Source organism: Benincasa hispida, chromosome 6, assembly GCF_027475165.1.
Source record: "Benincasa hispida cultivar pf3 chromosome 6, pf3_genome.v1.1, whole genome shotgun sequence".
Taxonomy (NCBI): domain Eukaryota; kingdom Viridiplantae; phylum Streptophyta; class Magnoliopsida; order Cucurbitales; family Cucurbitaceae; genus Benincasa; species Benincasa hispida.
The window spans coordinates 41554739-41571952 of record NC_143483.1 but is presented as its reverse complement, the minus strand read 5'-3'; the positions used below and the strand labels follow the sequence as shown (position 1 = coordinate 41571952).

The 17214-nt window shown below is 37.2% G+C and overlaps 1 protein-coding gene across 1 annotated transcript in view; it reads right to left on the bottom strand.

Annotated features, from left to right (window-relative positions):
- The window catches only part of LOC150035666 (uncharacterized), a 36896-nt gene extending 32136 nt beyond the window's left edge, over positions 1-4760 (bottom strand). Inside the window, exon 1 of the mRNA XM_090314390.1 lies at positions 4633-4760. Within this exon, the coding sequence (XP_090170516.1) occupies positions 4633-4760 (128 nt within the window). The remainder of the gene's footprint in view (positions 1-4632) is intronic.
- Positions 4761-17214: the final 12454 nt, after the last annotated feature.

Here is a 17214-nt window from a genome sequence, read left to right as displayed (position 1 = left end):
GAAATATCACCATTGAAGACCTTTTTCTTCAGAACCTCCCTCAGAAGAATCACGAACCTTTTGAAGACCTTCTTAAAAAAAACCTCGAACCAGAAAACCCGGACACTACCACAATGAAACCTTGGTATTCTTAGGGTGAGAACCTAGGAGTGGTGAGCTCTGACTATTTTGGTTTAGGGGAAAGTTTAGGTGGAGGAAAAGGATTGAGAAGTATCACACAAGAACTCAAAAGTCACAGAACACTTCTGTTCACAATTCTCAATCGTTCAATACCAACAACATTCGTAGAAGAAGAAGAAAAATTATTTTTCTCTTATTCTACTTGCTATAAAACATAACCACCACCCACTAATGTGGGTGGAGAGAAAAGATGGGGAAGGGAGTTGTAACTTCCTTCCTTATTATTCAAAATAATAATAATAATATAAATATAAATATGATAACTAACTTATCATATAATATATATGTTATATGTTATATCAAATATAACATATAACCTATAGTTTTAATATTGCATCATATACAATATAAACTATAGCTTTTTTCCCTATTTTATGGCATTTAATATAAATCTCATTTATATTAAATTTAACAACTACGAATCCCATTTGTAGGAAATATATTAGAATCTCATTCAAATATAATTTGATATAATTGAAATAATTTAATTATATTATATATAATTAAATCCCTCTATTAATTTGAACAATTCAAATTTATCCAGAAACTGATTCTCAACTAAATCCTATTGAGCTACCAAGGGGACCTAATGGACCTGTAACTTGAAGCTCCAACGGTACATGAATAATTAATTAAACTCTTTAATTACATTATTCACCATCCATTAACTGTCGGGCACTCCACTAAAGACCGGCAGCTGCACTCTTCGCACTACAGATATATTTCTATGTCCGTTGGATATAACAAATCAACAATATGATGACTTTTCACGAATTACTCGTAAGTACAGCAAGGCCAAATTACCGTTTTGCCCCTGTAGTTAATTTAACTCCTTAAGTACCACTGATCCCTCTAATGAACAATAGATCATAGTTCTACTATGACTAAACCCCTTTCGGGCTAGGAAAGGGTGTGGCGCCACATTGTTCAAGACCCGAAATCAGCCCTTAAGGGAGCAACTTACCCATATTTCGGGGAAAGAGTGAATTCCATCTTGTGTAGTTGTGTTCCCAGCTCCCCCATTAGACGAATCCCCAAAATGGTAGGCTTGTTGAGTCGACGATCTGACCATTCTCACCCATACAAATCAAATGATCGCCCTCATAGGTAAGAGTTCATAACTCACTCAGAATTTAGGTCATGTTATCTATGGTCATCCTGATGAAATGTAAGTCTCTATTATGAACGGTGTTATATAATGAGACTAAAATTTTGTGGTCTGGTCTTATATAAACTCTTTTATATGCAATATCCTCACTCGCATGTCTAATACATGAATGATCGGGATCAAATCATTTGTAGCACTTTACAACAATTGTAATACCTAAAAAGCGGGTCATACTCGTAGTGTCACCAGGATAAGGTAACCAATCTTATCCATCTACTACAGACCATTTAGGTTACCACTTAAACATGACCCACACGTATGTCTCCACATACATGTTTAAGTTACAAAGATAATCTTGGATGTTAGTTTATTGGTTTGTGGTTGATGCAACTAAAATATCACATATTTTATAGACAATGAATCAAATATCAAATATTTTATTAAATACTTAAAGCGTTTATTCAACAATGTTTACAAATTATAGAACCTTACGAGATTTAGGGCATCAACTACAACAGTGTTGATGTTATCGCACAGTTTTCGTGAATCCAAAAATGTCCCATCAACAGCTTACAGGTGATCTTCGAGTCTATGACATGAAACAACGCGTCGGCCTTCAGGTCATCAATGAGGAGTTCTAAGCGTATCATGTCTATCACCCTTTGGCTGCCTTGGTCGAAACCTTGAATTATCAACTTGTTGTTTGACAATTCTTCCATGAGGATGCCCAATTGTTTCATAGCCGTCTTAGGCATTATATTAATGGTTGATCCATTATCGAAGAGAATTCAACCAATTCTCTGTTCTCGAGTGTATCCCGAGACGTACAAAGGCCTATTGTGAAGCTTTGATCCCAACAGTAGATCTTCATCTGAGAAACCTATGAACATACAACACGAGGCATATGCGTGCGCTGTAGAGACCGATACACTAGATGCGTTGGATTTTAACAATGGGTCAATGAGAGCCGTCTTAGTTACCTGAGGGAGTAACAACAGGTCATCTATGTTGAATGATGGTAAGTCTTTTAATTCTTCCATCATTTTCAATGAAGTTAGAGGATTATCCACTTTATCTATCGTGCTGACATAATGGATCAAATCTCGCAACATAAGTGTTTTGTTAGAACGTCTTATAACTCGCAAATCGATTTTACATTAAACAAAATCATTATATAAAACAGAACATATAAACATGAAAATTAGCATGCTATTGAGGAAAGGATTAGAACGATTCTTACCTTTTTAGATTCTCCAAGTGCCACGAATAATCCTCTCCAAGGTTCCAACGAACGAATCTCCAAATGATCTTGATCACGAACAACTCCTTGGGTGATCTCAAACACTACCACGAGAGTTACCTCGTTATTCTCTGGGATTCCAATAGAGGGATAGGTGGTATCCAACTATTGGGAGAAAAAGAGAAGAATAAGGTTTTGGAGAGTAGAGAGGCTCAGAAAAAATTCTGCATAATAACATTAGAGACAGAGTTTCTCTGCAATGAGAATTGTGTATTCAGTGTATTCCCAAAGGGCCATGGGGAGGTCCTTATATACAGAAGGGCCAAGCCCTTTCTCAATATATTTTCCTTTTCTATAATTAATTAAATAACATTTATTTAATTAATTAGTCCATTTAATTAAATAATACTTATTTAATCAATTAGCCCAATTAAATCAAACTTATTTAATTTGCACAATTAAATAACACATATTTTATTTAAATTTTCACAATAATTAAATAACTATTTATACATTAAAACCAATCTAATGTATACATTTAATTATCATATACATCCCAAGTATATGTACAAAACCTCTCTATTAATTAATTCTTTATTAATCTAATTCACTTGAATTGATTAATTTGAATCTTATTCAAATATTGCTCTCTAATTTAATTATAGATCATATCCATAATTAATTATATATTAATTTCATTAATATATAGTTTCCTCAAACGAATTTGAACGATTCAAATTATCCCTTTTAAGTATCCACTAGTGAGCTAACGAGGGGACCTAGTGGACCTGTAGATCAGAAGCTCCAACGATATGAGATTAATTGGTTAAACTCATTAACCAAGTTAATCAATATTCATTAACTTTGGATACATTCCACTAAAGACTCACATCTACACTCTTCTCATTACATATATATTTATGTGTTCACAGATATAGACCAATACCAGCAAGTTAGTCCTTCACGAGTTTTTGTAACTCCAACTGAGTCAAATTACCGCTTTACCCTTGGGTTACCTCTCAGACCAAGTAGAAGGTATGCCCTTTGTTCAAGTCACGGAGACACCACTTAAGGGACACACTCATCTACTTACCCTCAAGGAGGGAAGGAGTGAATTCTATTATGTTCCCAACTCTCTACTCGATCTCATCCCAAAAATGGTAGGCATATTTGGTCCATAAACTGGTCACCACCACCCATGCAAATCAAAGGAAATCCCTCGTAAACAGGAGTTCATAATATACCCAAGATTAAGACTAAGTCGCCTAGGTCATCCTATTAAAATAGAAACCTAACTGGTCAATGGTGTTACATCTAGTGGTTACATTTCACGATCTAATCTTATGCAAACTCATTGCATAGGATATCCTCACTCACGTGTCACCTACACGAACGCGTTGGATCATTATGTTTATATCAAATACAAAGTGGGTCGTATCCATACTGTTACCAAGATAAGATACCCAGCCTTATCCCTATACTATAGACCCTTTAGGTTGTATCTTGAACATTGATCTCTATATGTCTCCACATACAGTTCAAGACTCATAAGACAGTCTTGGATGTTAGTCTATTGGATTTAGGATTATTAAGAAAAAGTAGATAGCAATACAAATAATAACATTTGTTGATTTAACATCCATAACTCTTTATTGATGACGGTCAATTAATAACATTTATTATCTATGAGTTTTAGGGCATAAAACCTAACACTGACAGCGTGACAGACGACAACCTCTGGCATTGTCCTCAAACAGCAACCGTAGAAGTTCTCCGAGAGGAAATATACTAACATCATCTATCACCTAAGTTGAAGGAAATTCTCATCTTCCTTCTCAACAAGCTTGGGCTTCCAAGCCTTTTTTTTTCCTTTCCTTTTCTAAGTCATGTTCCCTCTTTTATAACTCTAATAGAAGTGTGACTCTTTTTTGTTAGAACTCTACTTTTTCTTCTTTCGACGTGTTACAAGAATCCATCCTTCATCATCGTCACTATCAACATGTTCTTCTCTATTTTGAAAATTTATCATTCGGATCGCTTGCTAAACCATAGGACCACAGGATCAAGAGTCCTTAGTTGGACCAAACTCTCTCTTTCATCATACCATATAGTTGATGTTGGAGTATTCTGAGTTATTGCCCCTGCAACATGATTTGTTTGAGTAACCTCATCTAGATCCAATTCAATCTTCCTCTCACGAGCCAAGAAATCAGCTCCTTTAGCACGAAACATTTTTCGATCGGGTGGCTAACGACCCTGTGATACTTGCAGTAGTTAGAATCATCTAATTTCCCCGCTTGTTTCGGTCGTTTGCATTCTGGTAGCTGGATAAGTTCCTTTTTAGCAGTTTTCCAAGCATATATGTAATATTGGAGACAGGAAACGAATAAACTTTTTCCTACCTCTATTTTAAAGTTAGGCGATGTCTTTCGCCTCCATCATCTTTCTTCTCAATTTTTTTCTCTTTTCCTTTTGAAGAAAATTTCAGCAGGGTCATATTAACGACCATCGATTTCTTCGTGGCGCTTTTCACAATCTTTTCAGCATTGTTTGCTTCTTTTTTGTCATTCTTCACTTCTGGGATTAGGAAATCCTTTGTTCCACTATTGGCGATGCTCAACTATATATCATGGGCGCGAGTTGCCAATTTTTCAAACTTACGGGGCTTTATTCCCTGCATAATATAAAGGTCCCTAGTGCATACACTGGGTGCACATTTCTACAGCAGAAAGTTTGGTAAGTCGATCTTTGCAGTCTAGACTCAGAGCTCTCCATCGGTTGATGTAGTCGATGACTGGCTCCCCTTTCCGCTGCTTGGCGTTTGTCAACTCCATTATGCTGACAGTCTGTCTGGTGTTGTAGAAACGGTTCAGAAATTCTCTTTCAAGTTGCTCCAAGTTGTCAATCACCTTAGACTTCAAGTCAGTGTACCAGTCAAAAGCGTTCCCTTTCAAGGTTCTGGCAAACTGCTTAACTAGCATATCTCCTCTGGTTCTCGCATTCTCACATGTTTCGAAAAGTGGACAATGTGTTGCTTTGGATTGTCCTTTCCCTCGAATTGTTGGAACTTCGAGGGTTGGCACCCAACAGGCATTCTTAAACTTTCAATTTTCTAGGTGTATGGCTTATAATACATAAAAGAGGCCGACCTCCATATTCAAGAGTGCCTACGAGCGAAAGCAGATCTTTCCAATTCATTGTGACAAAATTACCGCATATACATTCAAACTTACTTTCATAATGCTAAAGGGATCAATAAATCATACCAAATGAAGATTTCTTCTTCACAGCGAGTCTGAAGCCCAACCGTCTATCTCAAACAGTCACCACTCAGACAGAAGGAAATGGAAAAGACAATACCACTCAGAGCCCTCAGTATTCTTGGAGTGAGAATTCAAAGTGTGGACTTTGTTCGAATTTGGTAGAAGGAAGGAGGAAGAGCGATCATACACAACGATCAAGCAAGTGGGAGATACGGTCGTCTATCGCATAGACAATATGCTTGATCATTTAGGTGAAGCATACAATCATGTAGTAAAAGTAAGCGATCGTCTAAACGATCATGTAGAAAAAGTGTGAGCGATCGTCCGAACGATCGCATAGGAAAAACTAAGAAATCGTCTATATGATCGTTTAGTAAATAGCGGGAGCTAAATGATCGCTTAGGAAAAAGGTAAATGAGTGTTTAGATAATAGCGCATGACCGTGTAATCGGTATGCAATCTCTTAGCAATATCATATATGTAAGTGATCGTGTAGTCACTATCATATAGGCACCGATTTTCTAAATGATGACACTATCATTTTCACAATATTCACGCACCCCAAGATCAACACATCGTCTGCTATTTATAAAGCACTCATCCATTATTTAGAAAGAAGAGGCGCCTTCCCATTTTCTTTATAACCGTCCAATGAATGTGATTTTATCACATTCATAAATTATAAACTAATATCATATATTCATTATAATATTTCTACTCTACTAGATATAAATGTGACCTTATGGACCTATGGCTCGAAGCTCCAACGGTACGTGAATAGCTGACTAAACTCTTTAGTCACGATATCCACTATCCGTTATTTGTCAGACATTCCACTAAAGACAGACAGTTGAACTCTTCTTGCCATAGATATATTTCTATGTCCATTGGATATAACCAATCATTAGTACGATGACCCTTCACAGATGCTCGTAATTACAGCGGGCCAATTTACCGTTTTGCCCCTATAATTACATCTTCCTTCTTAAGTATCATTGATCCCTCTAATGAATAATACAACATAGTTCTACTATGTGTGAACATCTCTTGGGCCATGAGAAGATGTGTGGTGCCACATCCTTCAAGCCCTGGAATCAGTCCTTAAGGGAGCTATCTATCTACTTACCCTTGCCTCGGGGAATGAGTGAATTCCATTTTGTGTAGCTGAGTTCCCAGCTTCCAAATCAGACGAATCCCCAAAATGGTAGGTTTGAGTCGACGTTCTGGCCACTCGCACCCATGCAAATCAAAGGACCGCCCTCAATGGCAGGAGTTCCCAATTCACTAAGGATTGAGGTCATGTTACCTATGGTCATCCTAGTGAAGTGAAGTCTCAGTTATGAACGGTGTTATAACGAGACGTTAACACTTCGTGGTCAGGTCTTATACAAACTCTTTGTATAGAACACCCCCGCTCGCATGTCCCTTACATAAATTATTAGAATCAGACCATCTATGACAAGTCACAATACTTGTGACCATTCCATAAAGCGGGCCGCATCTGTAGCATTACAAGGATAAGTTTTACCTCCTATATCCATATACTACAAACCATTTTGGTTATCACTCAAGACATGATCCACTTGTATGTCACCACGTACATGCTTAAGTTACATACAGATAACCAGGGATATTAAGTTTATTGGTTTGTGGTAAAGTCTAAATGTGCAAAGTCAAGTAGTGAAGTAAATATCATTTATATTATACATCACAAATGTTCGTACAAAGTTGTTTACAAACTACTAGACACGAGACTTTAGGGTACAAACCCCAACAATCTCCCACTTGTCCTAAAACGAAGTGGGGAGTACAAGTAAACAGGAACAAAACAATAAACTAGGGCATAAAAATCCAGTGCAATAAAATCTTCCACTTGCCCTAGTCCAGCCGTGGCCGGTCCCGTAGACCCATGATCTAATGGTGACTCTCAAACACTATAGTCGTGAGAGCCTTCGTAAACGAATCAGCAACGTTTTTCTCCAAGGCGATCTTCATGACGATCACGTCACCTCCATACACTATCATGCGGATCGACTTTAACATGAAAATAGGTGAGAAAGTCTCCTCATAGTCGACTCCCTCCACCTGGTTATAACCCTTTGCCACAAGTCGAGCCTTGAAGGTTTGCACCTTTCTATCAGCACCTCATTTGCGCTTGTAGATCCATTTACAACCCATAGGTCTTACCCCATCAGGTCAATCTACAAGATTCTATATCGAGTTGAAGTACATCGACTCCATCTCAAGATTCATGGCTTTGACCCATTCATCCCGGTCAACATCCTCCATTGCCTTTTTATAGGACAATGGATCCTCAACGTCGCCATCTGTCACCATAGCTAGGATTTTCGTGAAACCCAGATAGCGATCAGGCGAGTTCGTAACCCTCCCACTGTGTCAAGGTTCCCTCAACTCTTGAGGTGTAACCGACCTACTAGATGAACTATCATCAACAATTATGGTTGATGAATTAGGTCCTTCAACAACTATTGTTGAAATTTCAGTAATTTATTTGGAAAGCTCACTTAACACGACTTTACTACGTGGACTGTACTCCCTAATATGATCCTTCTCTAGGAATGTAGCATTCATGGAACCAAACACCTTATTTTCAGACGGATCATAAAAGTAACATCCTCGTGTACGTTTAAGGTAGCCTACAAAGAAGGATCATGATTCTAACTTCTTGGGATTTGCCTTAAGCACATGTGTCGGGCAACCTCATATGCGGAAGCAACGTAAACTAGTTTTACGCTCGTTCCACAACTCCAGAGGTGTTCTTACAACATTCTGAGAAGGAACACAGTTGAGAATGTACACCGCAGTCTTCACTACGAAACCCCAAAGTGAGTTCGATAAGAAAGCGTAACTCATCATCGAACGAATTATGTCCACAAAGGTTCTGGAGAAATTCGTTGGCATTTAGATTGAGTTACGGCAGATTTAAGCATTTCTATGTTATGGAGGGAACTTACGGCTAAAGGTCTTAGCACATACAAGTTATTTTCCAGTTTAGCTGTACAAATTTCAACACCATCCTTACGAATAAACGCTTTATTCAATTTAAAAGAAATAGTGTAATTGTATTGTAACGTACACTTTACAGAAATAAGGTTCCTTTATAGTTCAGGAACTACAAAGACATCTTTTAATATAAGAAACCTATTCTGTAAAGTAAACTAGATGTCTCCCACTACCACAGTTGAGATGATGTGTCTGATACCTACTCGCAACGTCATCTCACCAGCCTCCAACTGTCGCAAGATCTAATCCCCTTTTTCTGCCTTGGTCTTAGCCTTGGCAGCCTTCTTTTCCTCCAGATAACGATTCTTCTTCCAGTGTTCATCCTAGATACAATTGAAACATTTTCCTTTTCCAACCAGTGGTGGACGCTTTTTCTGGGCGACAGGTGGCGGGTTAGCAGGCACATTCCCTTTCCCTTTACCACCCTTCTTCTTCTTCCCTTTTTTAAAGTTAGAAGTTGAAGGTGCAAACTTTGTTCCTGAGGTCAAACCTCGATAGAACTTTTTAGAGGACGAGACAACATTTGTCTCGCCTCTCTTTTTCTTCTTACTTTTCAGCAAAGATTGGTAAGTCTGTAACTTTTTGAAGAGAGTGGTAAGGGAGTAGTCCACTTTGTTAAGAATCGTATTGCTAACGAAGTGGAGGAAGCTCTCCGGCAATGAATGCAGGATAATGCTAACCTGACAACCCTCATTGATTTTAGACCCATTAATCTCCGTCACGTTAAATTGGACCATCATTTTCAGCACGTGTTCATAAAAGGTGTCTTCCTCCATTTTGGAGCTGAATATGCATTTTAGAGCCCTATGCTTGAGCTGTCTAGACGGTTGTCCAAACATTCCTCGCAGGGACTCCATGATCTCATGAACTGAGACCATGGACTCGTGTTTCTTGGCCAACACGTCACTAATGTTGGCCAGAATATAGGCTCAAGCCTTCTCGTTTGCCCGTGTCCAACGCTCGTACGTCGCCCCAACATTTCGTGTAGCGTCCTGAGGTGGAATAGGACGACATTCCTTCGTAAGGACAAACTTGAGATTCTATATGATGAGTATCGTCGTGAGCATATGATTCCAACTTGAATAGTCAAGGCCATTCAGTTTTTCGGCGCTTAGTAAATTGATAGTGCTAAAGCTATTAAAAAACGTTACTGGAAAAAAAACGAATAACCTTTTATAAGACTTTGGAAAAACCACATTTTAATTAACCAATTAATTTATTTTTAGTAAAACAGATTCCAAGTACCTTAAGTGAAAAGACTTCTATTTTGCAATGATACCCCAGTGAGGCAGGACAAACGTCACCGGTGGGGTGATCGGATAGCCCTTCATTGAGATAAGACATTCTCAACCATTAGGCAGAACCAACTCTTGGAACTAAACCTAATAGCCACCATTTGTTTGGTCCAGAATAGTTCCCTTAGCAATCCTGCGTAAGTATATCCCCTCGTTTTCAGCCCTAGAGTTCGATCCTAATACGCTCATTGTAGGGAAAAGACAGATTAGGACAACAGACTAAGTAACCTTATCCTCTTACAGGTGATCAAATAAAGAAACGCGCAAAACAACCATCCTATAGGGGGACACTTCCAGGGTGCCACGAGGCGATGCGCATAAACTTTATTTGATCCAACGAGAGAGAGGGATATGCTGTCGCACCTCCCGCTCCCACTTACTATGAACACTCTCTCCATCCACCTTGATATTGACCTACCCAAATACCATCCATTGGGGGGACACGCCAAAGGTGCCTCGAGGCCGAGGGTAAATCTCACGGTGTGGATGAGGGAGAAACACGAGAGGTGAAAATGAGGCATCAAATGCCCTAAGAACCTCCCACTGAATATTCTACCTAGGGGTTTATTAACCTAGACAATCCGACTACTGACTATGATCTAAGTCATTTATAAAGTTTGTTCAAAAACAACTTTTGTCTTTGAAAAAAAAAAAAAAAAAATACATCCAAGTAGTCACATTAAACTCTTTAATGGACTGACTTTAGTTTGCATGCATGCATCAAATCTATCTAAATTACCTTTCCAGGTAGGTTCCCAAGTAGGGGTGTTCTGTTGCCGTCATCTTAAATACCCCAGCCTAGACAGAACCCACCTTTGACAAAAAGTCTACTATAGATAGACTTCCTACATATTAATCTTTTACTAATTATTTTAGTTCTAATTTCATTTTATAACCATTTATAAAATAAACAACTAAAACACTCATCCCACATAACGAAGTATTTATAACGCTTATAAATATAATGTTAAATAAAATAAATCATACATAAATATAACTCTTATATTATATGATGCATGAGCATGCATTTATGTAAATTAAAACATTCTTCTCTAAATTATAACACTTATAATAAAGAGAATATGCATGACCTAAGGTGGGATTTATCTATATGTGCATACCATATGACATATTAAAAACATACATTGCATGTAATAAATAAAGGATTAATGGATCGGGATGAGCCTTTACAAAATCGGAATGAAATAACCCTAGCTATTACATTTTTCATCGAGCAAACCAGTTCACAGGCAAACCGGGTCTTGAACCGCTAGAAGGACTCCATCATGTAGTAAATTTCGTAGGTAGACGATCGTCTAGCGCGAACTAGATGATAGGAGCAAAATTAAACGATCGCGTAGATGACAACGAGGCAACGAAACCTAATCGTTTATGTGATCGCTTAATGCGAAGACAGGTAAATGATTTACCTGGCGTTACTAAGCGATCGTTTAGTCAGTTACTAAGCGATGAAGCTTGCTGACCAAAACGATCGTCTATGCGATCACTTAACACGGCGTCAGGTAAACAATTTACCTTGCGTTACTAAGCGATCATTTAGTCAGTAACAAAGCAATGAAGCTTGCTGACCAAAATGATCGTCTAGTGGGATCACTTAACGCGGCGACAGGTAAACGATTTACCTTACGTTACCAAGCGCAAGCGATCGTTTAGTCAGTTACTAAGCGATGAAGCTTGCTGACCAAAATGATCGTCTATGCAATCACTTAACGCGGCGTTAAGTAAACAATTTACCTTGCGTTACTTAAGCAATCGTTTAGTCAGTTACTAAGTGATGAAGCTTGCTGACCAAAACGATCGTCTAGTGCGCGCGCGCATTAGGCGATACGCGAGCATCACATCGTCTATACGACCCGATACTCAGTGATCACGTAACCAATCTTCGACACGATACAATCAACCCTTGATCGCTTACCTGATCGTCTACACAATGCGATCATCAGCGATCGCGTACCCCATCAGATGCACAATGCGATCAACACTTGATCGTCTCCTTCCTCGAAGAACCACAGCACTTGCTCCGATCTTCTTCACGAACGACTCAAAAATCAAACAGACTTTGAATACAAACTCGATAACAATTATTAATGCCCAAAAAACACAGGGGCCTTTACAAACAACCGAAAATGTAAAAACATTAAATAAAACCGAGGCTAACATCCACGAAAACATCCATAAATCCACACATCCACAGCAATTTAACGATTAAACAGTGTAGAAATGCACCCACCAAGAACGTATTTGCAATTCTTTTGCAACAATGAATTGAAATATCAGAAAACCGAGTGCTTTGATACCAATTGAAGGAACTCTTATTCAAGAGTACCTACGAGCGGAAGCAGATCTTTCCAATTCATTGTGACAGAATTACCGTATATACATTCAAACTTACTTTCATAATGTTAAAGGGATCAAGAAATCATACCAGATGAAGATTTCTTCTTTACAGCAAGTCTGAAGCCCAACCGTTTACCTCAAATAGTCACCATTTGGACAGAAGGAAACGAAGAAGACAACACTAATTCAAAGCCCTCAGTATTCTTGGAGTGAGAATCCAAAGTGTGGGCTTTGTTCGGATTTGGTAGAGAGGAGAAGGAAGAGCGACCGTACACAATGATCAAGCAAGTGGGAGGTGGGTCGTCTATCGCATAGACAATATGCTTGATCGTTTAGGTGAAGTATACGATCGTGTAGTAAAAGTAAGTGATCGTCTAAATGATCGTGTAGGAAAAGGAAAACGATCGTGTAGGAAAAGGGTGAGCAATTGTCCGAACGATCGCATAGGGAAAACTAAGCGATTGTCTATACGATCGTTTAGTAAATAGTGGGAACTAAACGATCGCTTAGGACAAAGGTAAACGATTGTTTAGATAATAGCGCATGACGATATAATCGGTATGCAATCGCTTAGCAATATCGTATATGTAAGCGATCATGCAGTCACTATCATATAGGCACTGGTTTTCTAAACGATGACACTATCTTTTTTCACAATATTCGCGCACCCTGAGACCAACACACCGTCTGCTATTTATAATGCACTCATCCGTTATTTAGAACGAAGAGGCGCCTTCCCATTTCCTTTATAACCGTCCAATGAATGTGATCTTATCACATTCATAACTTATAAATTAATATCATATATTAATTATAATATTTTTCCTCTACTAGATATAAATCATATTTATATCCATTTTTCTCCAAATTAATGTATCTCATACATAAAGTTAATTATATCATATTTAATTAACTCGTTCAATTATATCATATATAATCGAACTCCCTCTTATCAATTTGAACATTTCAAATTGACCCAAAAACTGACTCTCAACTTGTATCCAAGCTACCAAAGAGACCTTATAGACCTATGGCTCGAAGCTCCAACAGTACGTAAATAGCTGACTAAACTCTTTAGTCACGATATCCACCATCCATTAACTGCCAGACATTCCACTAAAGACCAACAGGTGAACTCTTCTTGCCATAGATATATTTCTATGTTCATTGGATATAACCAATCATCAGTATGATGACCCTTCACAAATGCTCGTAATTGCAGCAAGCCAATTTACCATTTTGCCCCTGTAATTACATCTTCCCCCCTAAGTACCACTGATCCCTCTAATGAACAATACAATATAGTCTTACTATGTGTGAACACCTCTCGGGCCATGAGAAGGTGTGTGGCGCCACATCGTTCAAGCCCTAGAATCAGCCCTTAAGGGAGCTATCTATCTACTTACCCCTACCTCGGGGAAGGAGTGAATTTCATCTTGTGTAGCTAAGTTTCCAGCTCTTAAATCAGACGAATCCCCAAAATGATAGGTTTAAGTCGGCGTTCTGGCCACTCGCACCCATGTAAATCAAAGGACCGCCCTCAATGGCAGGAGTTCCCAACTCACTCAGGATTGAGGTCATGTTACCTATGGTCATCCTAGTGAAGTGAAGTCTCAATTATGAACGGTGTTATATAACGAGACGTTAACACTTCGTGGTCAGATCTTATACAAACTCTTTGTATAGGACGCTCCTGCTCACATGTCTCCTACATGAATGATTAGAATCAAACCATCTGTGACAAGTCACAATACTTGTGACCATTCCACAAAGCGGGCCGCATCCGTAGCGTTACCAGGATAAGGTTTCCCTTCTATATCCATATACTACAGACTATTTTGGTTATCACTCAAGACATGATCCACTTGTATGTCACCACATACATACTTAAGTTACATACAGATAACCAAGGATTTTAAGTTTATTGATTCGTGGTAAAATCTAAATGTGCAAAGTCAAGTAGTGAAGTAAATATCATTTATATTATACATCACAAGTGTTCGTACAAAGTTATTTACAAACTATTGGATACAAGACTTTAGGACACAAACCCCAACAACTGAGCCCTTATGGAGGTCATGATCATATTTTTCAGCTGTTGGATCGACAAATAGGCAACAAAAGTTGATTATTACAATTGGCTTCGTTGTAACACGATCTTCCCTTTGTCATTTTTTTTACAGTAGGGTTTGGCTTGATTCAACAACTTCTCGAGCCTGCATCTATTCTCTTAAGGCATCAATCTCATGATCTCGCTCCTCAATGGCTTTCATCAGAAAATTTATCTTCTTTTCCATTTATGCCATGGCCACCTCGATTGTTACGTCCACCATCATGACAGAAATCACATATAGGTGAGATTCCCTCTTTGACTTGTTGGAGGTAGAAGTAGAGTTGTCAAACAAGGGATTTTCCTTGATGAAAATCCCACCTTTAGGAGACTCTGTCATCTATTTCAAGATGTTATGCACGATAAGGGAACCTTGCTTTTGCTTATGCATAACTTCCTTTGAATGACTGCGGGTGACAGGTCCCGTGTAGGAGTCGCTTGTAAAAGATGCTCTGGATACGACTTTCTTAGGTGCCATTGATTTGTTTGATTGTTGAAAGAAATATGAGAGGTAGAGAGGTCCCACGGGGCGCGCCAATTTGTTCGCCTGAGGTTCCCAAAGAAACTTATTTCGTGGAGTTGAACTTGTATTGATGCCAATGTCGATGTTGATTTTATGTGTCGTTATTCGATCTCTAACACTTGATCCTCTAATTCTCTCCCAGTTGAATATATATGCTTAACTTGAAGAAGCGGAGTGGGTGATGTTCTTGAAGTCGAAATTATGTAAGAGTCTTTGTATCTTCAGGAGACTTGTGTCTTCAAAAAGTGTGCATATTCAAGAATCTAGGAGTTTTCTGATTGTTGGGAGAATTCTCTCTGAGCTCTCTGGAACGTAGAATTGCTAACCTCCACAAATGAAGAGAGCTTCTCTATTTATAGTGTTCTCTGGTGGGCTTCGTGGGTTTGGGCTTTGTTGATCCATGGACCTGGTCCTTGGACCTAATTAATTGGATTTGGGTCTAATTTGGCACTTTGGTCAAATTAAGTCCGATTTTGGGCTCAATTGGACTTTAGCTCAAATAAAAACATCAAATTTGAACAAATTAATTTTATTCAATTCAACGGTCATGAAGAAAACACGTGGCATTATCGAAACTCGCCAATTTATATCTTCAACTTCAATTTGGGACACATGTTAACTTCTAATTGGTTTTAAATTTGGTGATTTGTAATTTCATCATTAATTTGAGAAATGACATGGCAATTTGTGATTGGTCCAAAATTTCTCATTCAACGGACAAATTTTCAAAATTATCTAAAAACTTAATTGAATACCTTATCCTAAGTGTATGAAGTTGTTTGCATGGACATAATTACATCATAATGGTCTATTTTTGTTATCTTTGTTATTTTTACTAAATATATAATTAATAAAAAAAACCTAAAAAATTGTAGGAAAAAATATTCTCATCGAATCATAAAATCAAATATTAAAAAAGAAAAAAAGTTTCAAATCCAAAATGAAAGTACCGAAGTTTAAGAAAAAAATAGACGTTTAGTATAGCCAAAAACATTGTTTGTAAACCATATTTGGAAGAAATTGTCAGAAATAACACCTTTAAACCTTACAAAACTAGCACCCTTTTTTAAAAATAGTTCAAATAGCTTTTCTCGGTCCATCTTGGTTGAGATCGACCACCGAGATTTAATTAAAAATAATAATTTTTTTTCTAACTTATCGACCGTTTTGGCCCTTTTGAGCGTTTCTCGATAATCTCTCATAGAGATTACAACGAGATTCTAGTAATTTTTTTCCAAAATATTATATGATCTTCCTAAATCTTATATCAAATCTGATGTATTTTTAAATTTTCTCCAAATTCGATTATATTTACCAAATATTATATCAAAATCTTACATAATTATTTAAATCTATAGCCAAAATTCTAATTTCCAAATCAATTTACCAATTATCCAAATGAATTTTTTTAGATGGATTGATTGATTTTTGTTTTTTAATTTTTGAAAAGATTAGATTTTTTTAAAAAAGATAAAATATGGAAAATATATAAAATCTCGATATGAATTTCAGGCAAATTAACACCAGATTGGTGAATTCTCGGTACCGAGATTTTATATATTTTTTTTACTTTTTTTTGCAAAATTTAATCTTTCCCAAAATTTAAAAAACAAAATGCAATCATCCATCTGAAAAAATCTAATTGGTAAGTTCATTTTGAAATTTAGAAAAATTACTAAAATCTCGGCATTTAATCTCTTCGAGATGTATCGAACCCAAAAGAGCCAAAACAATCGATAAGTTAGAAAAAGTATTTTTGTTTTAACTAAATGTCAGTGATCAATCTCGCTTGAGATCCACCGAGAAAAACTAATTTAACGACTTTTCAAAAAGTGTGCTAGTTTTGAAAAATGAAAAGTTGAAAGTACTATTACTAACAATTCCAATATTTTGTTGTGATGTGATGTTACACTGAATGTAGAAAAATGAAAAATGAAAAAGTACATTAAATTCGTATTTAGTTTTTTTTTTTTTTTTTTTTTTTTGAGTTTGAGGATTTGAACGACAGACATTTTGATGGTTAATACAAATGATATGTCAATTGGACTATATCAATGATAAATATATATTAATTGAAATTTATTAAGTCTAAAAAATATATTTATATTTAACA